General features: G+C 44.9%; 3 protein-coding genes, 1 long non-coding RNA gene and 2 other non-coding genes across 20 annotated transcripts in view; 3 read left to right on the top strand and 3 right to left on the bottom strand.

Moving 5' to 3' along the window:
• Positions 1 to 5,024, top strand: part of gpc4 (glypican 4) — a 38,122-nt gene extending 33,098 nt beyond the window's left edge. Inside the window, exon 9 of the mRNA XM_064326259.1 lies at positions 976 to 5,024. Within this exon, the coding sequence (XP_064182329.1) occupies positions 976 to 1,202 (227 nt within the window). The 3' untranslated portion in view covers positions 1,203 to 5,024. The remainder of the gene's footprint in view (positions 1 to 975) is intronic.
• Positions 5,025 to 5,409: 385 nt separating this feature from the next.
• trnaf-gaa (transfer RNA phenylalanine (anticodon GAA)) lies at positions 5,410 to 5,482 on the bottom strand. Its single transcript has one exon. It is a non-coding gene; the product is annotated as a tRNA-Phe (tRNA).
• Positions 5,483 to 7,650: 2,168 nt separating this feature from the next.
• Positions 7,651 to 7,723, bottom strand: trnaf-gaa (transfer RNA phenylalanine (anticodon GAA)). Its single transcript has one exon. It is a non-coding gene; the product is annotated as a tRNA-Phe (tRNA).
• Positions 7,724 to 7,844: 121 nt separating this feature from the next.
• hs6st2 (heparan sulfate 6-O-sulfotransferase 2) lies at positions 7,845 to 14,389 on the top strand. Its single transcript, XM_064326260.1, has 3 exons — positions 7,845 to 8,496; positions 8,731 to 9,373; positions 12,622 to 14,389. The coding sequence occupies exons 2-3, from the start codon at positions 8,814 to 8,816 to the stop codon at positions 13,457 to 13,459; spliced, it is 1,398 nt and encodes a 465-aa protein (XP_064182330.1). The 5' UTR covers positions 7,845 to 8,496; positions 8,731 to 8,813; the 3' UTR covers positions 13,460 to 14,389.
• A 798-nt stretch (positions 14,390 to 15,187) lies between these two features.
• LOC135250215 (uncharacterized) lies at positions 15,188 to 17,069 on the bottom strand. The gene is made up of 2 exons (XR_010328878.1): positions 16,818 to 17,069; positions 15,188 to 15,699 (listed from the first exon to the last, which is right to left on the bottom strand). It is a non-coding gene; the product is annotated as an uncharacterized LOC135250215 (long non-coding RNA).
• Positions 17,070 to 17,087: 18 nt separating this feature from the next.
• mbnl3 (muscleblind-like splicing regulator 3) overlaps positions 17,088 to 26,978 on the top strand; it is a 37,580-nt gene continuing 27,689 nt past the window's right edge. For 3 of the 15 annotated variants that reach the window (XM_064326270.1, XM_064326261.1, XM_064326267.1), the window contains exon 1: positions 18,397 to 19,014. The gene's annotated coding sequence lies outside the window, so the exon portion shown is untranslated. Of the gene's footprint in view, positions 17,236 to 17,784; positions 17,922 to 18,392; positions 19,015 to 26,978 lie in introns of those variants that run through there. The other 12 variants (XM_064326268.1, XM_064326269.1, XM_064326271.1 and 9 more) reach the window with 7 other exon arrangements.

The following is a 26,978-nucleotide window of genomic DNA, read 5'->3' on the forward strand; positions in this document are numbered from 1 at the left end:
CTCCGCTCATACCTGCGTAGCACCTTGTGTCCGTTCATGCCTTGTATTGTTTGTCCTCATGTTTTCCTCTCACCTGTTTTAACTTTCCCTTTGCTCAGCAGAGACAGATTCATTAACAATTCAACAAGGTGGCAACAGGCATAGACAAGTACGCAAACAAAACATAGTGGTGAAATTCAGCTCCTCCCCTCCTTTACGTCCCTGTGGATCTTGTGTTTCCCATACAAGGGCAAGAAATGCCCGTCAAACATCATACCTGGTGTTTCTCTCCCCCCACGTAGTCTGAAATTCCACCCCCCCCTCCACCACCACTGTATCTCTCCCCATACCTCATCCAACCCTCTCACCATATCATCTCACATTCTGCTACCTTATCCAGTCCACAGTGTCTCACATTCTTATGTCTCCCAATAATATGTTCCCCACCCCCACACATTCTAATACCCCCCACAGTACCTTACATTCAAGTAAGTTCTCTCACACCGCTACATATTCTCTCTCCCCTCCCCCTTATCTCACATTCTAAGGTCATCCTGTCATTCTTTCAGTAGTATATCTTGCACCTCCTTGGTCTCTGTCATAGTTGTCTGCTTAATTTTAGCAGTTAGTTTTTTTTGTTACAAAATCATCACATCATAAGATTTTTTGTTTGAAGTGACATATCTATTAGCCCCTTCCCCTTTCTTGGTGCTCGTCAGAACTTGAATGCGCTGGCAAACTCAACTTACTCAGATCTATAAAGCGAATCAGTTAACACAGACTCATCTCAACCTCCATTCAAGACTTTACTACTTTAAATACCATTGTTATTTTTTTATATAATATAATAAAGGCGACCGAATGAAGGCATTTTTCACATTCTTTCTCTCTCTCTCTCTCCCTCTCTCTTCCTCCCCCCACTCACTCACTCTCTCTCTCTCCCCCCCCTCTCCTCCCCTCCTTCCCTCTGCCCCCCCCCCAAATCTCTCTCTGCAGAGGAGGAGGGGAGCGGTGGAGAGGAGAGTGGCAGCGGCTGCGACTCCCCCTCCTGCAATGAGGACCGGGACATCTACTTCTCCACCCCCTCGCCCATCAACCCCCGCGTGGTCAAGGTGGTGCACAAAGAGTACGGCTCGGAGAACGGCGGCGCCCTGGCACGGGGCAGTGCCACGCTGGCGCTGGGCGGGCTGGCCCTGGCACTGCTGCTCCCTCACTGGAGATAAATGAAGAACAAAATAAAAACAAACAGAGGGATGGAAAAAAGATATTGTGAGAAGGAGGAGGGAGAGGAAGAAAGAGGGGGACTGTCAGAAACGACATTAAAAGACTGCCTTCATCAGGACCTTTGTCTGCCTGCCATCTGGGGAAGACTCTTGAGTTATTAATATTATAATAACTTCACGTTGTTTTTTTTTTTTTGTCATCGGACATCAGTGTACAGCAGTGGGATTTTTCCTCAAACATTTCTTCTTTTGATTTGCTTCTGTTTATGATCTTTATATTCCTGCAGCCAGCCTATATTTTAAAATTTTTATCGACCCCCCCAACCCCCACCCCTGCCTCACGCACACACATCAACAGTGTTGACAAATTTTATATAGAGTAGCATCCCGTACCTTTTTGTTTTTATCAGGCTTCTTAATAAGTGTGATGATGAACGTGTGGTTCTGTAAGGGTGTGTACCGTACCCCAGCCACACTGAGGGCTCTGGAATGTCATCACTGTGCACAGATTCCCCCCAAAAAACACACACTTTAACTCTCTGACTCTGTGCAGCCTTCTAGCGTTTTTCACTGCCACTTTTAATTTTGCTGTAATTCGCTTTTACAGTGTGTGTGTGTGTGTGTGTGTCTGTGTCTTTGTGTGACTGCGTGCACGTCCATGCACAAGTTTGTGCCCAAAGAATATTTAGGGAAAGGGTGTAGGAATATTTGGCTCTCCAGAGTATGGGGTGTAATATTTTGGTTGGAGAGCACAATGTGGGCAGTAACAGAATGCATTATACAGGGAACCTGTTGCCAGAAGAGCTATTAAGGGGGAGAACTGGGACAGGTTTCAGTCCAGGGAGAATTCTGGGGAATGGGGCGGAGCTTAAGGTAGAGGTTATGGGATCAGGTGTGTTGGGGGGGGTAGAGAGTAGTGGGGTGTGGGTGAAAGGTATGTGTGCCTGTGTTTGTGTGTGTGTGTCTGTCTGTCTGTCTATGGCATATGTGAGTGTGAGGTATATACAATTTTATACATTCTGTCGCTGGGTTGGCCAAACAGAGTTAAACAACGGAAATGTTCCCATTGCACATTAGCAACATGAGTTGATAGTGCTTGGTGGAGAAAGCGATCGTGGGTGATGTCCCGGTGTTAACGTAAATGTGGGGTGGAATTAGGTGGGAGAGCCCCCAGAAAGGCAGAACTGACAGTCCGGGATGACTGATCTAGGTCGAGATCCGGTCCAGTTCTGCTGCTAGTTGTGCTATCAACCCTGAGGTGTTTTAGGGACAGCAAAGCAAATTGTGGGGAAATCATCTGACTGGATGCTCGATCTGGACTTCAATTTGTTTGAGTGTACTTCAGACTTCATGCTAAACGACCCACTAGGGCTTCCTTTGTGTATCGGAGGTCTAAGGTGGAAACGTGGAGGTACATTGAGGATTACAACACAGGGTTTATGTGGAGCGATTTGTTTTTTTTAAATGTACGAATTTGTATATGAGGTACTCGAGTGAAAATGTCCACTGTTTCCAGCCCCAGAGGTCTCAGTGTGGCTAAGATGGGAGGAGCTTTAGGGAGTGGTCATAGATGTTTGTTCCAGCAAACGCTTTGTCTTTTTGCTCGCTAATTGTAACCCGAATCTCTCCTTTTGTGTTCACACACATTTCAGCTTAGAATTTGACCTGACCCATTGCTAGAGTTCTGCCTTCTTATTCTTACCGTCCTGTGCCTCGAGGGGGCAAGTAAAAAAACTTGCGTACCTCACAACGTCAAGGTGCCTTTCTCTCGACCCTTTCAACCTGGAAAAAAAGCTTAAATGTTGGTACGTCAAATGCTACTTTAGTGGGCGAGAGTTCTGCCACATAGCATGTCAGTGTGATTTCTTCTACAACAGAAAAGGAAGTGACACAAATGATGTAGCAAGTCTGCTTATGTATCCATATATATGCTTGTAAGTTTATATTTTTCTTATTGCTTAAGATGACTGACAAGCCTCATTAGCATAATCGGTACCAAGTCCAAAAACCTGTAGATCCTGTAAAATCACCTTGTTCCACATCCATTAGCTCTTGTACAGTAAATTATTTACCTGCATGTTCTTTTTTAAAAGGCATTTGCAAACAAGCCTTCAAAAATACTTTCCATAAGTATCTAAAAATACAGTATTGAAACAGAATATATATATTTATATATACAGATAAAAAAAGCATTTTAATAAAGTGAAAAGTTAGGTAGTCTTTTTTTGTACTAGCATCCAGGTTTTACATATTTTAAAATAACAACATTTGTATTTTTATTGAGCTCTGTAAGCCACAGTTCTGCTTGTGAACATTAGTCAGTTTGGAAATAAGATGATTGTCATCTGGCTGAGGGAAATGGTTTCATGGGGATGTTTGGGATGATGCTGGACAGCTACTCCAGTTCTTTGAACTTCTGGTGTCAACGGTGCAGTGCATTTCTACATCCAACTAAAAGAGTCTGAAATAAAAACTGCATTTGGTTTGACCGTCCACCCCATGAGCTGGTGTTCAGAGTGAGGCTGGAAAGAAACGCAGGATCCCATTGAAATGCTGAGGAATGAAGCTGGCCAGCCCGGGGGCTCATGCCTCTGTTTTCCATGTACATGGAAAGGGGGGAGGGAATTATTCTGAGCAGGATGACCAGAAGCTTCTGGAACAACGTGTTTAAAGATGATTCATGAAAGTTTACTTGGATATGTGCTTAACCCCCCCACGCCCCCCCCCCCCCTCACAACTCGCCTCCAGTATGAAATTATGCAGATCCATGTGTGTAAATTAAAAATCATGGAAATATACTGTCGTTTTGCCATGTCTGGATTCCTCCTAACCCTGCTCAGTTGGATGAATTCTTGTGCATGTTGAGACAGGAGGGAGGGGGAGGGGGGTGATGGATTGCTTGATCTGACCCCCAGTAATTGCCATAAGGATGCCTCTGTCCCAAATACTTGTTTGCCTGGGGAAAGTATGTAGCTTAATGCAGAGCTGTCCACGCCCGGTCCTGGAGATCCACAGATCCCACAGAGCTAAGTGTCTTTTTTCACCCAGCACCTGATGTGACATGGAACTGCCTGTTAAGAGTTTTCACCCTGTCAAGTGTTCAAGACCTGAGTTTGAATGAAGGCCAGAGGCATGCAGATATCCAGCTGACACCAGTGGTGTGGATCAGGGATGTGGGAACTGTTATCATTGAATTTGAACTGCTGTGGGAATTATTGGGCAGGGGTATGTAACCCTGCTCCTGGAGTGCGAGAGATCATTCAGTTTTTTGGGGCTCCTTCCAAACCCTTAACTACATAATTAGATTATTTTTAGACTTATTGAATGCAGGCAAGTGCTTGAGTTATTCAGTGTTTATCCATTTAGATTTACACTCCTAATAATTGGTCAAACTGTATGTTGAAGCTCAGATGGATCAAAAAACCTGACAATCTCAGAGCATTCCAGGACCAGGGCTATCTACACCCATTCTGGGAACCCTTTTGGTTTCAAAGAGGAATCGTGATAAGAGCTTATCTTTCTGACACAAAAAGGACTAAAGTCCTGAGACTGAAATCCCAACGGAACAACCTCACAGAAGCCTCTTATCCTTATGACAGGTGGGTGGGGTGGGTGGTGGCATCTTGTAAATACTGAACAGCCATTATAGATGTCTCTGAAAGAGGCCATATTAACTGTCCAATGAATTCCGTACTTTTTCAGAGTATCTGTTTAATATGTCTGGAGGGGAGAAAGAAATGCGATAGATACTAAAATGTAAGAAAAAAAAGTATATTGAAACATTTCCTAGTCTTGTTGAAATAAAGACTGCAACTATTTAAATGGTATTTTGGGTGTTCTTTTCAGCTCTTCTTCGGTCTGAATGCAACATGTCTTGCGACAGCAACAGATGCACACTCTTTGGTTCACTGACTGTTTTTTGAATGGGTGGGTTACAACAGCTACAGGACAACCCCATAATTCTATTTTGGTGATCATAGGCTACTCCTACTGTAAGCTGGTGTAAATGTGGTCTTGTACTAAAATTAGCATTTACATAAAAATAAAAAAATACGTATATATACAGAACATAGGTTTGTGTCCACTCAGTAATTGACAGTTCATTTCATTCATGGAGACGGGACCTGAGGGCGTTCCATTTCTTTCACGTTGTGGCTTATTGAACCAACCGAGCCTCGGTCATGGGCGTATTTGAATCGCTACAAAATGCCGAAACCCGGGATCGAACCAGGGACCTTCAGATCTTCAGTCTAACGCTCTCCCAACTGAGCTATTTCGGCGGTTGCGAGTATATTTTCTGCGTGATTCACCCAGCAAAAGATGTGACATTGAGCGCCTTCTCTCCGAGTCAAGTGGTCAAAACCTTTGAGTTTGAATAAAGTCCAGATGCATGTGGATATCGAGTTCATACCAGAGACTGTAAAAAATATGGACAAAGCTACTGTGACGTCACCCATTGACTCTCCGTGGGTCTCCGAAAATACGTTTTGAAGCTCAATGGCGGGCGCGGCCATTTTGGAGTTGGAGCCAAAACCACAGAGTTTAAAAGCCGCTCTGTGATTTTTACAATTTGATTGACAGTCCGGTGCGGAAAAGCCCATCAACCTGAACGAGGCTAGCTGACTGTCTGCCGTTATGTTTTAAAATATATTATCAGATGTTTACGGAGTTTAATTTCCATCCGTGACTGTACTGTCACGTTATATGTATGACATTAAAAATACAATTAGGCTATGTTCAGTTATCTTCAATTCATGTTTCTCAGCAAAACGAATATGCTTAACTAGCATATCAGCTTGCCAGTGAGCTAGGTAGGCTATCCGTGGTTAGCTCACGCATTAGCAATATGAACCACAGGGGAAGAACATTGACTACACTGATGGTCAATCAATCGGAGATGTGTAGGCTACTGGTGATTTGACTAGGCTAATTTTCGTATAACTGTCTGGTAGATCTGCTGTTAACCGAGCAAGTTATCGTCGTAGGTTTTCGCCAGTCAGTTAATGAGCCAATAACTGCTACTACTAGCTACTCCATCGCCGTTTGTGGTGTTCACTTGCTGGGTGACGCTAGCTGACCGATCGTTCGCAAATCACTTTCTACCGAACAAAAATTAACACTGTCAGCGGTTATTAACAAATCTACCAAGTATTTTAATAACTGATCTGCAGGCGTGTAAATATGACAACGCACTTTGTACAGCAAGTTTTCCACCTGGTGCATGAAGACAAAAATAATGTAGCCTACGTTGAATTTCTAATTATTATTAGGCTATCGTTTTTTTCTTGTAAATCATCAAAACCAATGGAGAAAAGCCAATATACGCAAGGAGCCCCCAGAACCGATTCTGAGAACCACTGTCTTAAATGCCTAGCTTGTCGGTCTCTTAAATGCTAAAAACATATTCCTTTCTAAATGCCAAGATGGTTAATTTCGTTAAATTCTGTGTGTGTGATTTCAGCAAATGAACCTTGACTCTTAATTCGCTTCGTGAAACTGAAAAAGTGTTTATCCCAAAATCGGGATTATAGTAGCTTTGTCACATGCTTGAAGCATGGCCCAGGTAGACATTTACGGAATGTACACGACTGACAAGCCGCCAAACACGTCTGACAGATTGAATGTTTGCCGGTTAAGGTTAGCTAGCTAGTCAAATGGCTTGGTAGCCGAAGTTGCGAACTGTTTTAGCATAGGCTACTACTGGACTACCAAATATAGCAAGCTGATTACGCTTTCTGCCAACTAATTATTTGGTTAAGTAGGCTAAAGGAAATAGTAAAAATGACTCGGCTACCGAAAAACTTAAGAGGAGGATTATTTTATGGTCGTCTAGTGCAGCTGTAAATAGCACACGCCATAATTAAATCACCACGAAATGGGATGCTTGCATTTTCAGACTTAGCACAGGCGGACCGTAGCCGGCGCCGCAATGTCAAGGCCAAGAGACGCCACCGCCCACCCCAGTGACCATAGACTGTAGCCCCTACTATAGCTCAATCCTTGCAGTAATCCGGAAGTGACGCAAGCTGTACCTCATTGGTCCAGAACAAATATTGGCACTGTGCCCAAATGACGCAATAAATCATGAAATCGACCCATGGACAGTCATAAGACCAATAAAATACACCTATTATGACTATTTGTTCTTGTGAGAAAAAATTATTGACTTTGTATTTTGATCGCATTTGTACCGTAGACTTACATGGAAACCGGATATGAAAACACCTATACTGGAGCCATCCGTAGTGGCGCTAGTGAGCAACCAGGAACTACAACACCAGGAAATGAGCTTCAAAAACGAAGTCTGGTTTTGGCCGCTTGGTTCATACTAGTGTGGTATGGATGGAAGTATGTGGGAACTATTATCAATGAATTTGAACTGATGAGGGTATTCTAGCTCAGGTTATTGCCAAGGAGGTTACACCGCGACCACAGCGAGTTATCAAAATGCCGAAACCCGGGATCGAACCAGGGACCTTTAGATCTTCAGTCTAACGCTCTCCCAACTGAGCTATTTCGGCAGTAGTAACGATACAACTAAGTGATCCGAAACCACTTTGTTGGTTGGTATCGAATCAGCTTGTGTACGAGGGGACGCTAGGAGTAGCCACGTCACTAGTCATGTCACCTACCTCGTAGTTCACGATGGTCTTCGACTTCTTTCATGCAAGCAAAGTCAGCATTATGCAGCTAACAAACACCAAGCAGTATTGAGCACTAGAGCAGCATGCATAAGAAAAGAATCAGCATAAGCAAATTCCACCTCAGGACAAAGAAATGAACTAGATCACAAATATAGCCGTAATTTCGGCGCTGGTATGTCCACTGTTACTGTAACACTGCGGTTTAAAAATAGCTACATAGGCTCGTAAATAGTTAAAAGTAGTAGCCCTACAGATCCAGATATTAACAGGAACGCGTTTGTTGAATACTTTCGTTTCAATTCAGTACTTTCGATTTCAACTATTTTAGTTTGAGAGGACTGCTCTTGGGACTGCTCAGATTTTCGGGTAAGGTTAGTAGGGAATTTAAGGGGGAGAAACAAAGAGAAACGTGCATGACATAAATATCAGTTTCACCATTATCCCATATCTCCATCTTTGTACAAATAAACTAAAGTTCAATGCTAGTCTACCAACAAGGACACAGCGAAAAAGCTCAGAAGAATCCACTAAGCGTTTGCTGAAAACACGTCCCTCGACTACCTCTCTATGTGGTCCCTCCTTCCTTGGCTCTTCGTCACAAGCGCAGGGGCTGCCGGGAGCGGAAGACATGTTTTGTGATCATAATGGAGGTAAACATATTCGCCAAGACCGTTTGTAGAATTGTTTTCTATTCTTATTTCAGTAATAGACATGGCACTTTCTGAATCAGAACGGGTGGAGTGCGGAACACAGCTGGTTTATACAAGGTAATTTATTTGGCCCCGAATCACTACTGGAACTTTAACTTCTTACCACGGAATTCTCATTTTCGTTTTCGGGTTACTCACACTTAGCTGGCTAACGTTAGCCGTTTGTTTATGTAGCCACACAAACGAACAGCATCTGTACCCCGGCCAAGGCAGTGGGGCTGACAGGTGAGTAATGCGTTTTGGTTCACCCAGAGAAGATGGAATCCACCCACAGCCGACTGCTGTTGGCCCTGGTGATGGTCCTGCTCTTTGGCGTTATCGTACTACAATACGTCTGCCCAGGTACAGACTGCCAACTGCTTCGCCTGAGTTCATTGTCCTCCAAATTGGGCGACAGTGCGTCCCGCGGCGGAGGGGACCGTAACTATGGAGACAGTGGGGACCCATATGTTGCAGAAGACAGAACCTTGGTCCGATTTGTACCGCGCTTTAACTTCACTACGGGCGACCTAAACAGGTCCGTAGATTTCAAAATTAAGGGCGACGACGTAATTGTCTTTCTGCACATTCAAAAAACCGGAGGCACTACGTTTGGTCGCCACCTGGTGCGTAACATTCAGCTGGAGAGGCCGTGCGAGTGCCACGCCGGCCAAAAGAAGTGTACCTGTTACCGACCGGGGAAGCGTGAGACCTGGCTCTTCTCGCGCTTCTCGACTGGCTGGAGCTGCGGACTGCATGCGGACTGGACCGAGCTGACCAGCTGCGTCCCGTCGCTCATGGACACACGAGAGCCCCCAAAGATTCAGAACGCAGCCAGGTGAGTCGTTTGTGCCGATATAAATTTAAATGTGATGCTTGGACTATGAATCGTTTTTTAAAATTGGGTAGATAATTGGAAACTGTTATAGCCGTATAAAAACTCAGTGAGTCAGCTGTCAGATATGTTGATATACCATATTCATTTAGTTTCCACACAATCAATTTGGCTGAGATTATCAAATACTAACTACAGTTACTAACGTACAATTTTATCCCCGTTTGATTCTCTTTTGCCGTTTTTTACTGGAGTTTAATGTCATCGGTTACATTGTACATTTTTTTTTAATTAAACATTTTTAATTAAGTATAGTGTTGTAAATATAACCTACTTCATGCATATAACTTCAATAACGTACAGTATGAAAACATACCGTAACAGTACCGCCCTGTCTTCGTCACACTTTTGCTTCTGTAACAGAACCACGACTGTTCATTTCATTTTTTAAGACTGAAATTATTGGACATCTATTTTCACCGTCATGGAAACCTAATCTAGTAGGTCACGCATAATATGAAACTATTATCTTCTTTCTCCGGTTCAGTCCGTAGCATCTCTGAACTCAGCCAATAGAGTAATTATCCTGCATGGGTACCTTTTTCACTACAGGCCACCTTCTGCACTAACAGGCTGGACACTATGTTCCACTGCAGGATAAAATAGCGGAGGTTCATTTTCTTTCCCAAACTGTGTACAGGAGATAGATCATAGTGTTACCAAAGACACTCGGTATGTATATTTGCAAATGAATGTGCAGGTCAGGGATTTTTACACTTCTGGCGAGAGTGATATGATGTCAAGAGCAGCAACAGCCCCGGCTTCCTTGGAGAACGGGAGTGTTTTCGGTAGAACATACTGTCCTTCGTTAGCCTGGTCCCCCGAGCATCTGGAAACAGAGTCTACAGTTTGTGTGACAAGTTTCCTACCATCTAATTGGTTCTGCCAGGTTTTAGCCAGTGTTATTTTATAGGTCAGTGCTTGAGTTGACCCCTCCACCTTGAGCTCCACCTACACAAGATATCTCGTGGCAGAGTGTTAGGTTTGGTGGCAGTGTAGCATAAGTCGCTTTTCCACCGCATGGTACCGGCTCAACTTGACTCGACTCTACTCGACTTTTTTGGTTTTCCATCGGGCAAAAGTTGTGATGGTACCTGGTACTTTTTTGGTATCACCTCCGTCGAGGTTCCAAGTGAGCTGAGGCGATACCAAAAGGTGACCTGAAAGCACTGCAGACCACTGATTGGTCAGAGCAATGCGTTTGATGCGGCGTCGCTAATGACAACCAGCTACATTGATGGGGGTACTATCTGCAGTGGAAAACGAAGTACCTGGTACCAAAAGCAAGTAGAGTCGAATAGAGTCTAGTCGAGTTGAGCCGGTACCATGCGGTGGAAAAGCGACTACAATGGTTTGGGAGCTGGGCTTGCAACTGTCAAGGTTTCAGTTTGATTCTTAGGTGGGGCACTACCGTTGTATCCTTGAGCAAAACACTTCGCCCAAATTGCTTGAGTAAATATCCAACTGAAGAAATGGATCGTCAGTAAAGAAAAAAAAAGTAAGCTGTGTAAGTTGTTCTGGATAAGAGTGTCAGCTAAATGCCTAGGTAAGGTAATAAGTGTCAACCTGGTCAGGTGTATAGAATCCTTAAGATTATGAGGTTGGTTAAGACCAGCAACTTCCCCCAGTTCTCCCCCCCTTACCCTTGACAGTAGTGCTGGGATAGATTCCCTCTCCCAGCCTTCTCAGAGGTGGATAATTGATCCACACACGGGTGCAGAAGCAGCCATGTACTATCTGTGATTCACCAGGCACGTGGCCAATGCACAGGTGCTGGAAAGTAGGTCACTATTCTTTGTTTTAGACAATTTTTTAAGCTTTGTTCGCTGTCATCTATAAACACAGACGTGAATTCTGCTGCTTTCACTGCCTATCTGAGATAAAATGTCTGATGCAGTTTAATGGGAAGACTTTTGACAGGTATCCTTTTTCATTTAGGCTACTGTATTTGGCTACTTGGAGGACTAAATGTGTACCATCACTACAAAGGACTATTTTGGTTATTGTTTGTTATTTAAAGATTCTGTCACACCTGTATATTGGTTATATGAACCTTCCATATTAATGGTGAGGATCCCTCCAGATTCATGTTCTTGTGTGTTTATGCCATTTAAGAAATGTGTCATTTGTATGTTTTTAAAAGGAGATTTAAGATGTGAAATGACTTGCTCGTGCATTGGAAGTACATTTCAGTTGGTTGTCCATAAGGTTGGCTTGGTCTCTGTTTGTCATCCTCACAAGTTATAGCTGTGTTTTCTCACTGTTATGAGAAGAGAAGTGTTGGCAGTGGGTGGTGTAGAATTAACAGGATATGCTTAATCTTTGACTCATCACTTTTGACATGCTTAAGCAACAGATTTACTGAATGATGTCATCTTACTGCATGCTGCTTTGAAACATTGTTATTGGTTAGGAAATAGAAGCCCGGAATAGTCATGCTTGTGTGAATTTTTTTATTGACAGAATTTTTCATGTCTGTTTGCCTCTGTGTACCGATTCTGTGTGGGTTTACGTCTTTGCATAACTGACTTTTCATTCATCTAGCTTCTGCCTGTCTGACTTTCCCGTCTTTATGTGTGACCAGATGGCTTTTTATATTGCAGGAGTGTCCAGTCTTTTTTGAAAAGAGCCAGTGTGGGGGTAGGTTTTTGTTCTAGCCCAGGTGTTGTAGTGCTGGGCGAAAAACAAAAATCTGCACCCACACCAGCCCTTTTCCGATGAGATTGGACACCCGTGGTCTATAGCGTCCGTCTCCTTACTCTGGGGGCACTGTGTCTGAAGCGTGTTTCTGTCCCTTATGCCTGGTGGGTGAAGTTCAGACCATGACATAAACTCAGGTAGCACTGTGATTGAAACTGGTTTAGGGGAGAGCAGCAGGAGTAGTTGAAATGATTGTGGCAGGAGGAAGACGCCAACTGTTGATGAAGAAAGCACTTTTTTCTGAGCTGTGTGAAAATTTGGAATTAGCCACAGTGATGTAGCAGCTGGCTAATTCTGCAGACCCAGAGGCTAGTGTGCTGCTGGGTCAGAATCCGCAGTCTATGTTTTATGCAAAGTTGTGTTGCTGGGTAACACCTAAAATGGATTTACCCTTCTCTCAGCAAATTCAATGATGTCATAGTGGATTGCAGTAGTCTGAGGTTTTAGTGGGGCACTGCAGCTGCAAAATAAAATTTCCCATCATCCCTCAGGAGGAACTACTACTACATCACCATCCTGCGGGACCCGGTGTGGCGCTACCTGAGCGAGTGGCGGCACGTGCAGCGCGGGGCCACCTGGAAGGCGTCTCTGCACGTGTGCGACGGGCACGCCCCCACGCTGGCCGAGCTGCCCAGCTGTTACCCGGGCGACGACTGGTCCGGCTGCACCCTGGAGGACTTCATGGACTGCCCCTACAACCTGGCCAACAACCGGCAGACGCGCATGCTGGCCGACCTCAGCCTGGTGGGCTGCTACAACCTGACGGCCATGAGCGAGCCGGAGCGCGGCGCCGCCCTGCTGGAGAGCGCCAAGCGCAACCTGCGGGGCATGGCCTTCTTCGGCCTGACCGAGTACCAGCGCAAGACGCAGTACCTGTTCGAGCGCACCTTCCGGCTGGCCTTCATCGCGCCCTTCACGCAGCTGAACGGCACGCGGGCCAGCGCCGCCGGGGCGGAGGCGGGGCCCGAGACGCAGCGGCGCATCCGGCGGCTCAACCGCTGGGACGTGGAGCTGTACGAGTACGCCCGCGACCTCTTCCTGCAGCGCTTCCAGTGGGCGCGGCAGGAGGAGCGCAGGGAGGCCCGCCTGCGCCGGCAGCGGGAGAGGCGCAGGATGAGGGGGCGGGGCCCGCCCTGGAAGCGGGGCAGGGAGTGGCCGCAGCGGGCGGCGGCGGGGTACCAGGCCACCTTCGCGCCCGGAGATTGGGGGCAGGAGGAGGAGGAGAGCAGGGACAGGGTTCGGGGACAGGTGCCCGCTCCAGGGTCGTGGTGGGACCCCGAGGAGAACAGTACCATGGCTGACTATTTGGACAATGTGGAGCACTGGTGATGAGGGGAAGGGCATTGTGGGAAATATGGGACAGGCTGACTGAATGTTTTGAAGCGACTGATAATGAGAATCATGAGCTGGTTTGATTGACTTCTGCCCACTGAGAAGATTGACCGAACGTCACTCCCATCATGCAGTGCTCCTTTCCGCTTGGACTTGCAATTGGCCAGTTTTTGATCTGTATTTATTACTGTTGGTAAAGACTCATTCGCCACAGGTGGTTCATAGGGCTTCAGGACTTTTAAGTGATTTCCTTCAACCTTGAAAATGAACATACCCGTATATTTTCAGTAATGCCAGGGATTTATTTACAAACGTTATTTCTATGTATATGGGCTTCATTTCCGTCCATCTGATAGAGACCATGACCAGACTGTTGTTTGTTCATAAATCACTGGGAGCATTGAAATCGTCTGCAGGTACATTCTTTCCCTACACCTGCACCTTTTTTAAAATCCTACACCTGTGTGTACTACTGGACGTGTGCGTTTTTATCTTCTCCTGAACTTTAGAGCTGGCCCCCTTTACCCCCACCCTGTACTTCCCAATGAGACCCCTCCCCCCAGCCTCTCCAGAACACTGGGCTGGACTAGCAGCTGGTCCTGTATTTATTCTGTTTCCTGTTAATGTTTTATGGAAGGGTTTTTCAGTGGCTGCTCGTCTCATTTGATACTGAATTACCCCGGTTCCTGTCAATGGTTGCTATTAATGTTGAAATTTAAACGTAGGTACGAATATCTTTGTCTTCATTGTTTTAACACAGCGCGGGGCTGTCAACAGACCAACATAGCCTTCGACAAGTGTGTCTATGAACCTCAGATCTGAGCGCTGTGGAAATGTAGCTCTCCGCGCTGATAGGAGATGTTTGTTTTCCACTGGTCTGGACCAGGAGAACTGTGTCCTTGGATAAAAGAAAACCAGTTAAAAGAACACGACTTTAGACTGTTTTTTTACCTAATCAGGGTGTGCTTTCTCATTGTGGAAGGACTGGAAAATATAATCTTTTATACACGCGCACACACACACACACATTGGGGCTGAATCTGACGGCATCTGAAAAATTTCAAATCTTTTATACACACACACACACACACACACACACACACACACACACACATGCAAGCACACTGGGGCTGAATCTGACAACATCACAAAAATTAAAGCCATTTCTGATCTGCATCAAATGAACTTTAATAATTTAGCAGAAGTCCATTTCTGGTTTGTCATTAGTGTTTCATTTTAATACGCCTAATTACTGTGGGCTTTGTAATTGCGTGACTGGAGAACATTCTTCTCATCAAAGTGCTTTTTAAATGAGTCGTCTCCTTTGATGAAGTCACAGTCTTTCCTGGCAGTGGAGTGTGTGTCTATAATGGCAGTTCCACAGTGGCTCCCACTCTAACACTGTTTCCTCTTTACACCTTGCAGCCTGGGGTGTCGCACCATGGTAAAATATGAATACATTTTACAGTAGTGCATAAAATCATCTGTGAACAGGCAGGTTGTAATCAGTATGAGTGTTTCAGCTCTCCCTCAGTTGTCTCCATCTCTCCAGGTGCATTGTGGGGCGTGTAGTGTGACAGTGTGACATGCAGACTGAGTGCTGCCAGTGCTCCGATTCTGGGTCTGTGGGTAGCACTTTAGTACTAAAAGAGGCAGAACTGGAAACTTGAAATGGGCAAAAGCCAATAACATCATTTGAAGCGCACAATCACCAAACACATTCACTTTGCTCTGATTAATTAGTTTTTAATAATACATGCAGTTATAAATGAACACGACATGGGTAACTAACACGTGACCATTTCAAGATGTCGGATGAAGATTCATGTAAGGTAAGTGAATAGCAGACTTGTGATAATTACTCAGACAAGCTTCATAATCCCATTTTATAGGCTGCTAAATATGCAGTAACAAACCACCAATTTTATGGGTCTACTGGTGAGACTTGGCTTGCTCTAGAAATACACTCGTTTATATGTATGCAAGTCTGAAAAGCCCCAGGAGCATTCAGGCTAACAGTCTGCATGTCTAAGCACTTATTAAATAGTAAAAATGCAACTACGCTCTTCTTTGAACTGCTGCATGATGCATCATTCTCCAGATGAGCACAGCGTGCTTACGGAATGGTCCAGGAATGCTTGACTGCAGTCGTGTCCTGCTGCTGCAGGTTTGCCGTTGCGTGACAGAGGTGCTGAAATGTTGGCCGGTGGGTCTGTGGTTGCTTAATGGCCTGCAGGCTGATGGGAAGGAAGACTGAAGAATTGCATTCAAATTTCATGCAACTGTGCAGTTTGCTAAACCGTTGGTGCAGCTGATGACATTTGCTGCATTGCTTTTAATGTCCGAAATGTGAAGTAAAAATGTCTTCAGTGTGGATACTTGCATCAAGCACTTAACCACTGAATCTCACCGAAAACCAGCAGGCACTGCAGCCCTCCACTGACATAGCTGTTTTAAAGTTTGATAAAAAGGCTGTTGGATTTTTGATGAAAAATAGATTTTACGTACCAGGTTCTCTGTCCAGCAATGCCTGTACCAGCAGTACCTTGTGTTGAAAATGGATTAAGCTGAACTTGTCTCTCCATGTTGTTCTAGCCTTATTTCCTTATCAAAGCCGGTTGTCCATGGCAGTATGAGGTGAGGGTTATTTTGCTGACTGAAGCCGTTCCTCCCTGAGGCGACTGTGACTCTACGAACAGCATTGACTCCTGCTGATGACTCCTCAATCTACTGCTGATATTTACATAGACTGATTTTTGTCGGTAGGCTAACTAGGGTGTATCTCCACACTAGAAAGTGGCCCAGCCAGGTATTTGGGTTTGGCTGTGCATAGCTATGTACGTAGTAATTAGATACATTGATCTTTGGCTTTTTTCCAACTGCCCACACATTATTTTTTATTTTTATTTCAGTCACTTGATTTTTCAACCGAGGTAATTAGAAAGCATTTAGAAATAAGTTTTAAAACTAAATGTCAAGAAAGCATTCGGCTGCATACAGTCACTTAGGTCCACGGTGATTTAAGTCAGAAGGTGGACATCACTGTTTCTGATTCTTGCTTTTTACTCATTTTTGTTTCCAGTTCACGTGAGGTCCTCATGGATCCTTGTTTATTATGACAGTAGATCCAGAGGTGAACCAGGTTTGATTTGGCATCAGTTAAAAAGGGAGCAAAAGATGAGGTCTTCTGTAGTGCAAGTCATGTGATATCCCACCCTGTTTTCCAGAACGGTGGTGCACAAATTCAGACCTTCGTGTAGGCTGGTTTTAGCTCCAACCGTACTTACAGCCCCTAAATTATAAACTGAAGTCTTATTAATAAGGCAGTTTTAATCTCTACTAAAGTATACTTTACCTGCTGAAGACATGTCAGAAATCACTATGCTTGTCCCTTATTAGCATCTAGAGATTTCTACTCAGATCAACAAACGCAGCATTTTCTGTAATTTGCCATATGACAAGACTCCTTTACAAAGATGTCACGCTGTTTCATTTGTTAAATTATAGGCTGACAGGCGAAATCAAGGTGGTGTCCTAATTGCTGAAAATGGGGACACCTGGTCACTGAAATTAAACCGTTTGTGGGAAAATGAAGAGTTCAAAAACAGCATTGTGAAAGCCACTTTAAGGAAGAACTTAATCTCATATTTTTGGAGAATATAGAGATTGGCAGTAACAAAAATTAGCATGCAAGGGTCCCTGTGAAGAAATTTGTGCACCACCACCATTTAACTGAGCTCAGGAGCAGGTAATGGGGAACAGCTGGGCTGCATGTAAGTAAACTCTGTCTTACCAGCAGGTGGAGCCAAACACATTAACATGCAATTATCAACCCTTGGAACAATAGTTGGGAGATCAACGCTTCTCCCACAAGAATGTTGGTGTGCCTGGGCAGGTATGTTATGGGTGTGTGTGTATTTGTTTGCCATGAGATATTTGTATGTTTTGGCCAGAAAAAGTGGGCCATTGTAAATTTGGGTGTGAATTTGGATCATTTTTTGAACTTCTTTCAAAAAGTAAAACCAATTGGCAATAGTTACATTGTCTCACATTTTCTTGTTTTATGGGTGATATCTCAATTCAGGCCATCTGAAATTACCGTATTGAACACAAAATATGTATTTAAAAAAGTACCAGAGTATTGCATTCCATAATTATAATTAAACATAGAGATGTTGCCTCAATTCAGCACAAATTCCCAAATATCTGTCTTGCACAAATCCCTGAATATTCTAATCCCCAAGTTAAAAAACATGGTTATGTTTTCTGTGTTGCTTTTGTAAGGGACTGAAACGGGATACTGGTCTGCCTTGTCCATGCAGGTGTGAGGTAGGACGGTACAACATAGCTGCCTGGATTCAAAGGTCATCACAACACCACCCAGATTAAAACTGCATTGGCAGCAGTGTTACCAAAACAAGCAACAGAGGGATGGAATAAGTAATGGCATGAGTAACAAGTGAGTGCTTTTATTTATTTTCCGTAGCCACAGAAGTAGAGATAGGTGACCGTTTTAGTGACAGATTAATTTCTGTTTGCTATGAAGGGTAATCTCTAGATGTTGTTGTTGCAAAGCAGAGGAAAAACATCAGACATTACATTACATACAGTATAACTGACTGACCACATTGCCATATAATTGGCAGAAGTAGGCCTACTGTCCCTTTGATTAAACATGTTTGATAGACTGAAGAGACTGAGTTTATCCAGGGAAGAATCTAAACTAGTGTATGGTTTATAGCCTATAATTTGAAGCAAAATTACATGCCTACTATAAATGTGCACCAAGTATAAGAAAAGGCGAGAGGAAATGAATGACAATGTGTAGACCGTTATCTGGAAACACCACAGCCGCGCTAAACTGTCATTAAACTACAGACCAGCCCGAGCTCTTGTTATTCCGGAGCTGGATGATCGGTTTTATTACTGTTGTACCCAACAACTGGGCCTGCTGGGCCTAAGCGACTGCGCGACAGCGCTTGTCTGCCAGCAACCTCGCTTGGGCGAGAGCAGCGCACCGCATGCAGTTTGCCTTGCTGCAGGCTCGCACTCAACGGATTTTCCGCCCTCGAGCGGCGGCACACGGAGATGAGTGGGATTCCCCTAAAATGGAGGCAAGACACGGTACTGCGTAGTACCACTCTGGAGACGAACGCTATCCAGCACTTTCTCCCCCACCCCTCCCTCCTTCTGACTTGCCGCGCCTGTCTTTTTTCCTTTTTTTTATTTTGCGAGCTAGCAAGCAACGACATTTCACATCACGCATGTTAGCTTAAATAGCGCTTTGTTTATTCTGCTCCTCCGCTTAATTCACGTGTGGTTTTATTATAAAAACTCATAAAATGCCATTTTAATATTACGGACACTATTGTGATATAAGTTTTTACTTGTTGAATAAGTATGTCCCATCAATCTTAGCTTGTGACGTAGCAATACACAACTACTATAATTAACGTGGCAAATAATACAATTTAACGACCCGCTGAAGCTGGCGACAGCATGTGAGGACGGGGTGAAAACACGATTGGAAACGGGCTGCACAGTACCATCAGGTAAGAACCTTCGCAGTTCGCTTTGGCAGTGTCCAGCTACATTGTGCGCATGCTATAATAGCCTACGCAACTTCTATCATAGTGTGGCGTGGGTAGGGAGTTGCAAGATTGAATGTTTAACTACCGTTTGGTATAAATATTTTATTTATGCACGTTAGATGGCTAAAACATACTCAATTTGATTTTTGACAATAATGTAACTGCATTGAAGAAAATATAATTTGCGGTCAAACAAAACAGGTAACATAAAAGTAAAAAAAAAAAAACCCTACAGAGAAGTAGCCCTAAACGCAAATGCGCGGTTGACAGCTTATTGAGGTTTGTTGCTGTGAAGGTAATGTGGTAATGTAGCCTATGTATCAATTTTCAAAACTCAACCAGAGATCATTTTTATTCGGACAAACTGTAAAACAATTGTTCAACCTCGAGCTCTAGTTGGTCACCTTATGCATAATCGAAAAGAGAAGCACATTGTAGCATTTGTCGGTAATCTCTAGACTCTGCAATTTCAACCGGCATACACAAACAAGTTATCTTTATATTTGTTATGTCGCAGGTCGTTGTGTTAGATTCATTTTATATCCGCGATTGTTACCACATTTGAAATTAGTGGTCTGATGACTGCCACTAGCGCAAACATACAGAGGATTTGGAGTTGGATGAGTACAGTGGGTGTCTGACATTATTATGGGTTCCGTGGAACTGTGTCCAATGTTGTAATTGTGTAATTAATGATGGTCCCGCCCTGTGCGAATTATTGTCTCGATGAAAGAGTAGCATGTTGATTGCACGTGACCTTAAACAAAGCACAGCATGTTTGAAAATACTGTAGTTTATTCCCCCTCCTAATGCTTTTAGAATGTGGGTCATTTTCACTTTCCTGTAATTGTTGCTACGCTTTCCCCCTTGGATGTTGAATCCTGTTTGTTGTGGGGAGGGCATGTGATTTGGCAGCGCTAACGGTTTAGTCTTCTTCATTCCAGTGGAAACTTACTGACCTTCTTGTAATCTCAAAGAAATTCAAATACAGGGGAAGGCTTATATTCATGTAGATGAGATGGATGCCCAATGGGGAGCAGTGGCAGCGGGGGACTGATGCTGTCTTGTCACTAACCCCAGCCACCCTGAAGCAGGTTACCATGGAGATCCCTTCGGGTGAAGCAATACTGACTCCATTCAGCCTTGGCCCATTCTGCTGTCTCTGTCCTTAATTTGTTGCCAAAGAATTTGGGCGTTTTCCACTCTGAAATAAATTATCGCGCGTGGCGTTTCTGAACAGGTGTGAATTGGAACGGTTTGTTGAAATGGGGGAACTCGTTTCATAATTAATCCGAAAGCTTTGTGATGGGACGTTGCCTTTTGGGTTAAGGGTACCTACTTGACTTCCCTTGTTTTTGTATGGTATTCATAATGGTTCTTTCTGTCCTACCTCTTTCATGCGAGGGCTGTTTCTTAACTGTCTCTTGCCTGTTCCTTTGTGCTTAAACTACCAGTCTGTTTCTTTTTTCTCTTGTCTGTTTTAACCTGTCGCTGGCGAAATTAGGAAACAGGCAGGGGAATCCAGTTCTTTATTGTCACAAATCTGTCCTCACAGTGTCTGAGAGAGATGGTGGGATGTGTCTGGGGTGTGTGTGGCTGTATGTTTCAGTCCACTCCTTACAGTTATTGTCAGCCGCGTCATAAAATATAAATGTGTTGCTGTGGCAGATGAAATGAGTCATTTTGATGGGATTGAGGTGTTTGAATATGGACTTTCTTTTATGTGACAGCCATGATTTGTGCACAGGGTTGGAGGTTATGGAGGGGCGGAGATGGGCGTGTGTGTTGCAGAAGGGTGATTGTAGGGAGTAGGTATACGAATCTGGGTATGCTTAATGTACCTGCAGGTTTTAGGTTCAGCTGAAGGCAGCAGCAGCTAGTATTATACATTAAGATTAATAAAATTATTGCACAAATAACTCTTGTTATTGCTGCTCTTTGCCTAACTTTTTTGTTGGTACTTTGTAAACAGTCTGGATGACAGTGTTTGCTAAGTTTATAAATGTCTTATGTGTTAATACACAAAGGTAAACATTTGATTGGTTGGTTGACATGAACACTTTGCCAGGTGTTGGGGAAGCTAAAGTTACAGGGGTGGTTAAGATCTTTGTTGTTAACCTGGGGTTATTTTATGCAGGTGATGCATCCGATTTATTGCCTTTGCAGTTCACAGCAACCATAAATGGACGTAGAATTGATAAGCTGTTCAAGTAAAGTGATAAATGGAGGCACAAATGGCTAAATGGGAGAAGACTTTTAGCTGAAATGCAGGATGTTCAGGCTAACGTGAGTGTGGGCAAACTTAGCCTGTGTGTACCGTAGATCCAGGAATTAGCCCTTACCATGTGCATATACTCACAACACTGTCCTGACACACCTATCTGTAGGCGGCTAGATTGGCTGCCTGTCATTCAGAGTAATGCAGTGTAACGCAGACTTGACTGGGGGGAAGGGCCGGGGGAGTGGGTGCTGTTGCATTTGCATTTATTACTGCGACACGTTTCACAGCAGACAGTGTTAGCCTTTGTCGCTAGCACCCCCCCCCCCCCCAACCTCCAGCAAAATGTTCTGGCGAATTCCGATACTGCAGTGCACTGTCACCCTGTTACATGGAAACGTGCTGGCAGTGTCTCATGCCACACCCCCACCCCCCCTGCAGATACCTTTTAGTGGGGTAGTGATGGTGTGGGCGTGTAGTGCAATGGTTAGGGAACTGGGGTTGTAATTCATAGATTACAGGGTTGATTTTCAGCTGGGGAGTGGCTGTTATATTCTTATAAGCAAAGTGCTTAGCCTGAATTGCTTTAGTAAATGTGCAGTTAGATAAATTGAATATATGTGTAAAAAAAAGTGTTTAAGTGTAAGTAAATCAAAAATTGTACCATAACCATGTCCTGTTAGTCACCTGTTGGCTTCAACCAATCATTGCGTTTTCTTCTGTAGAGAGCGGAACCTTTTAATTGGTTTGACCTGGCCTGTGATTGACAGCTCATTGTAGCTCCAGGGCTAGCCTCATGGCAGTGATGCAGTGGGGAAGTTGCAGAGGTTGTGTGGCCTGGTGCAAGCTTCATGTAGTTACTCAGTGCAGGAAGGGCCCACTTACACAGAATGGTACACTGGAGCCCTTCAGACATAAGCAGTATACAGTATATTACCTACACATGCACAGAGTTGTGAGGTAGTCGTGTACACACACACACACACAAAACCACACAGTCAGACGCATACAGACTAAGTCAGACGCACAGAGCTGTACAGCACATCAGGTAATAGCCTTGTTTTCCCCAGGGTTTGTCTGTGGTAACTGAACCAGGTGGCCATTAAAATGAAATTTGGGTCTTCTGCATTTTTTTCCAGTGGGGCAAAAAAAAAAAAAAAAAATAGAAAGAGTCAGGAGGTAAACAGAAAGTACGAGCCAACACTCTTCCGCGTAGTGAGGCATAATAGAGACTTTCCCATAAACACAGTGGGTGCTTTTCCCTTTTTTCTAAGCCCTCTCTCAGCCATTGGCTGCCCGCGTATCAAAGGTGCCGTTCCCCCTCATTAAACTGTGTGGCAGGTCGAGACGCGTTGCACACACACTGACTGTGGACTTTGTACCTGTCTGGCGTGTTTCTTTTCGCTCAGCGCATGACTGATATACGGTGTCCCCACATAACTTATTTCTCCTCACGTCCCCCCACGTCGCACACCGAGAGGGAAGAGAGATCCGCGCTGATATGGGAGTTTGAGACATTTTAACAGGGCAAGTGCAACAATGAACATCGCATAGCGCAGCAGCAGCAGCAACAACAACAGGATATAATCAAACGCTGTTCCAGCTGTATCCTATTGATTTTGCCGTAACATGCGCTGATACTTTTACAGCATGCTGGCTGTAGTGTAGATATCTATCTCTGGTGGCAGGGCTTTCATTTTTTGACCAAGCGCACTGTTTGGTTAAAGTTGGGTGATGGTGGTTTGCAGGCTTGCCCAATGTGACTCTGCTCTGCTACGTGCTGTGTGTGCACACAAGCGTTGGCACCCGGTCAGTCAGCAGGATATCGCTCGTTCCGTCACGCTTCCTGTTGTTCTCGCGGTGCGGTATTCACCTCGGTCAGGTACAGCGCGCTCCTAATTGAAGGTGATACGCGGGTCTTTGTCTGTCTCCGTGAGCGTGCTGCGTACGTGAGCGTGGGTGTTCCACCGAACGAACGCTGGCCCCCTGGTGTCGCAAGGGGGGGTTTTCAGACACTTAGCCTAATTATTTTCCCTCTGGCCGGGGGCTTTGGCTTTTAACTCGTCTCGCAGCTGCTCTCTGTCTTCTCGTTTAGCCTGCCGCGGCGGCGTTCGTTCCTGTCGTTTTGAACGTGCTCTCCTTCCTTCCTCCCTCCCATCTCTCCGGCGCTTTATTTTTGCATGCTCTCGGTATCGCCTCTCTCTCTCTCTCTCTCTCTCTCTCTCTCTCTCCCGCTTTCTCTCCCTATCCGTGCGTGTCTCTCTCTCTCGTCTGGTCATTCGCATTCCCCCCCCCCTCCCTCAGTCTGTTGGTGCTTTTCTTTATTGTCATAAGGGAGAGGTCCCCTGCAATAAAAAAAAAAAAGCATCTTGGCTATATCGGGCACTCGAGCATACATCTGCACTGCACAGGGATCTGCCTCTCTACATCCGAATGGCTGTCTGGGGCGTGACTTCTGGGGGGGGGGGGAATTCCTGATGGAGCAGCCAATATGCTGGTCTATTTGCTTAATAACGTTATTCTCCGAGGCGGTGTGGGTTATTATGAAAATGTGACCGTATTGTGGTTGGACTTCTGGTTGCTTACTGTTCTGCTGTATATTTACAGTAAAACTCCTCCTTTTCACAAAGTAGTTTTTCATTCTCTCCGTGCCTCGTGCTGAGGGAAAGACACCCCCCCCCCACAGACATGTGCAGTGTGAGGGATCGTGGGCAAACTCCTGCTCCATTTGTAAAGTGTTGAGGTACTGCACGTGTCCAAAAATTATTTTACAGGTACTGGCGATGTGGCGTAGACCGTTGGCAAAACGTTACCCACACACTTTACTGAACGCTTCCAAGCAGGTTTAATTGTGCAAACAGCATTCTGACCTGCAGATGTCTTCCTAGGGTGTAACTGTCATTTCCCTCATCTGTTTGTAAAGTGTAAGCAGTGTAACTGGAGGTATTGGTACCACATGCGTGTCGTAGAACATCAAACAAGGAAGATTTTTTTCTTTTTTGGCTGTGGTGGATTTTGCCTGAGAAAAGAGAAGAGATACTTTGGTCATTCCTCATATGTGTTATCAGAAGTGTTCCTTTTCATTTTAATGTGAAATTCCACAAATAGCCCTTTGAAGCCAGTTGAAGAAGAGAGACCGCTGTGATCAGTAGTAGTCAGTAATTTAGCTGAGTGAATGAACAATCACATTTCGCACAGCTTGTGTTACAGCAGGAACCTGGTTTCTGCTGAAAATGTAATTTAATTTGAACAAGACCTACTTTTTTCGTAGCGGGCTCTTATCTGCGTAACGGCGCGCTCAATGGAGCTAGTGTGTGTGACCTTTGCTTTTCAACAGGTGTGCCAGTTCCAGTTTTAACAATGAGTTTACCTGGAAGTGTTGTTGGAAAGCTCCAGTGCTGAACGGAGTGTTCTTCCCCCCTGAGGGCAGTCGGCGTGCGGCTGACGTGGCCAGCCCTGGTCACCCGAGAGCCGCTGAGTCAGCTGGATTTTTCTTTGCTACTCGGCGCGTAATTGGTCAATTAAAAGCGTCTGATCACGCACCGCACCAAGCGTCCTGTGTCTAAATTGGCTGCTCGTCTTTAAGGTGAAAATGAAAAGCCAGCAGACCTTGTGGAGTTTTTTTTTTTCTGCAGTTATATTTATTTATTTGGCAGTAGCCGCTGTTGCGGACCTCTGATTTGAGGTGTGCTTGGGTCCTCAGCGTCTGTCTGAATGGCTGGGAGATGGGAGGGTGCGCTGGGGGCGCTGGCTCTCCCTGTTTTTTCGGAGCGCTGTGAGCGCGCGGTCGGCCGCCCCGGGCGCTGCCTGCCGACGTCAGCTGTTTGCGCTCCGAAGGTGACTCTGTCGCCGTGGCGCTTTGTCTTCGCGAGGAGTCGTCATCTTCCTCGCTGACCTCTGCTTGCTGGTGTCCCGCGGTCCGCAGTGCTCTCACTGCAGGGGTGGAGAAACGGCAGCTCCGCTTTCCCACTGCATTATGGGCTCGCTCTTTAAGGGTTTCACCACAGCCAGCTAGCCTCCTTCTTATGCTGTCACCAAAGATTCTGTACGCTCGCCAGATACCCAGCTCCACTCTTTAACGGGTTCACCACTGCCAGCCAGGCCCTCTCTCCCATGCTCTTACCACAGATTCTGTACGCTCGCCAGATACCCATCTCCACTCTTTAATGGGTTCACCACTGCCAGCCAGGCCCTCTCTCCCATGCTCTTCCCACAGATTCTGTACGCTCGCCAGATACCCAGCTCCACTGTTTAAAGGTTTCACCACTGCCAGCCAGGCCCTCTCTCCCATGATGTCACCACAGATTCTTTATGCTTGCCAGATACCCACTGCTCCTCCTGTCCTCTCTGCTTCTTAGCTGCTGGAGGTTTCTGGTTGTAGAAGGAGTTCCCACGGCTGTATGACAGTACGGTATGTCTGTGGCCATAGCATCTTACTTGGCCACGCTCCTTTAATGGATGTTCAAAAGATCCATCAAATTGGAATATTTCAACTTCAGCGGTAGGAAGATAGAAAGGTCAGCATTCTGAACGCTGAGCTGAGTGTATGATGTAAAGCTTCCTTGCAGCATCCGTCCCCCTTATGGTCTGAAGTTCATCAGTTGTTAGTTTAGTAGCCTGTCAAGTTCTTTGGTAATGTGTTTTACAGAAGCACACCAAATGTTTTAGACTTTCCAGAGTTGCACAGCTGTACAGGGCACATATATGAAACCCTCTAATTTCAAAATGAGCTTTTAGTGATTTACAAGACCCTGTACCATTTAAGTCGTATAACAGCATATTATGGATAATTATTACACAAAAAACATGTACTTCTGGCTTACAGTGGGAACCATTAAGTGCTACGTTTGATGTTATGAAGAAGCTATCAAACATTAGCTTAATTAAGTGGGACTCCACTTTACCCACAGGACAGGAAGGGTGAATTATAATTTGGCAAGACGGAAACGCTAAGCCTTGTACTCTACAGATTTGTACGTCCGCTGATTCTAACTTCTCAGACATATGTAGTCATCCCTGGAACCAACTGCAATGAAATATAAATGCAAGAAAAGTTCAAAACGTAACTGTTTCAGTCAATCAGAGGAATGATCTGTCAAAATTATTATAAAAAATGGTGACTGAAATAGTCAAAATTAAAACTACCCGTCATCTCAAGAGACTGGTGGTATCCTGTGGGGGATTTTTCAAAGGCAGATAACTACGCAAGTCACCGTTTGACAAGTCCTTGAGCTGATTTGCCTTTGCACAAGGAACATTCTTTTGCTAATGATGTCTTGTCAATCAAAGCAGGATGGAAATGACGCGCTCCCAGCTCCCCGTCCGTCTGTAATATTTGCCCAGAGACAGTAGATTAACAGGAGGCGGCTGCAGGCGGTGCAATCAGTTCCAAATGAGCGTCGCTCCGCTGCAGAGAAGGAGAGATCGTTACGTTATCTCCCCTTTCTGCCAGGAAAATAACGTGAACGAGGTGCCATTCGTTTCAATTAGCCGCGCCGGAGCTCGGGATCTCTCCCACGCGCGCGCTGAACGACGCTACAATGGCTTTGTTTTCTGCTTTGATTAACAAGCGCTTCATATGTGTGTGTGTCTGCGCAATCAGCCGCGCTTTTTCAGATTAATCCGCTGCGAGGCCTCTCCCCCGAACGCATCCTCCTGCGTTTGCTCCCCGATGGAGAGGTTGTTGATGGCAGCAGACTGTTCGTAT

This window comes from Anguilla rostrata, chromosome 3, assembly GCF_018555375.3.
Source record: "Anguilla rostrata isolate EN2019 chromosome 3, ASM1855537v3, whole genome shotgun sequence".
NCBI lineage: Eukaryota > Metazoa > Chordata > Actinopteri > Anguilliformes > Anguillidae > Anguilla > Anguilla rostrata.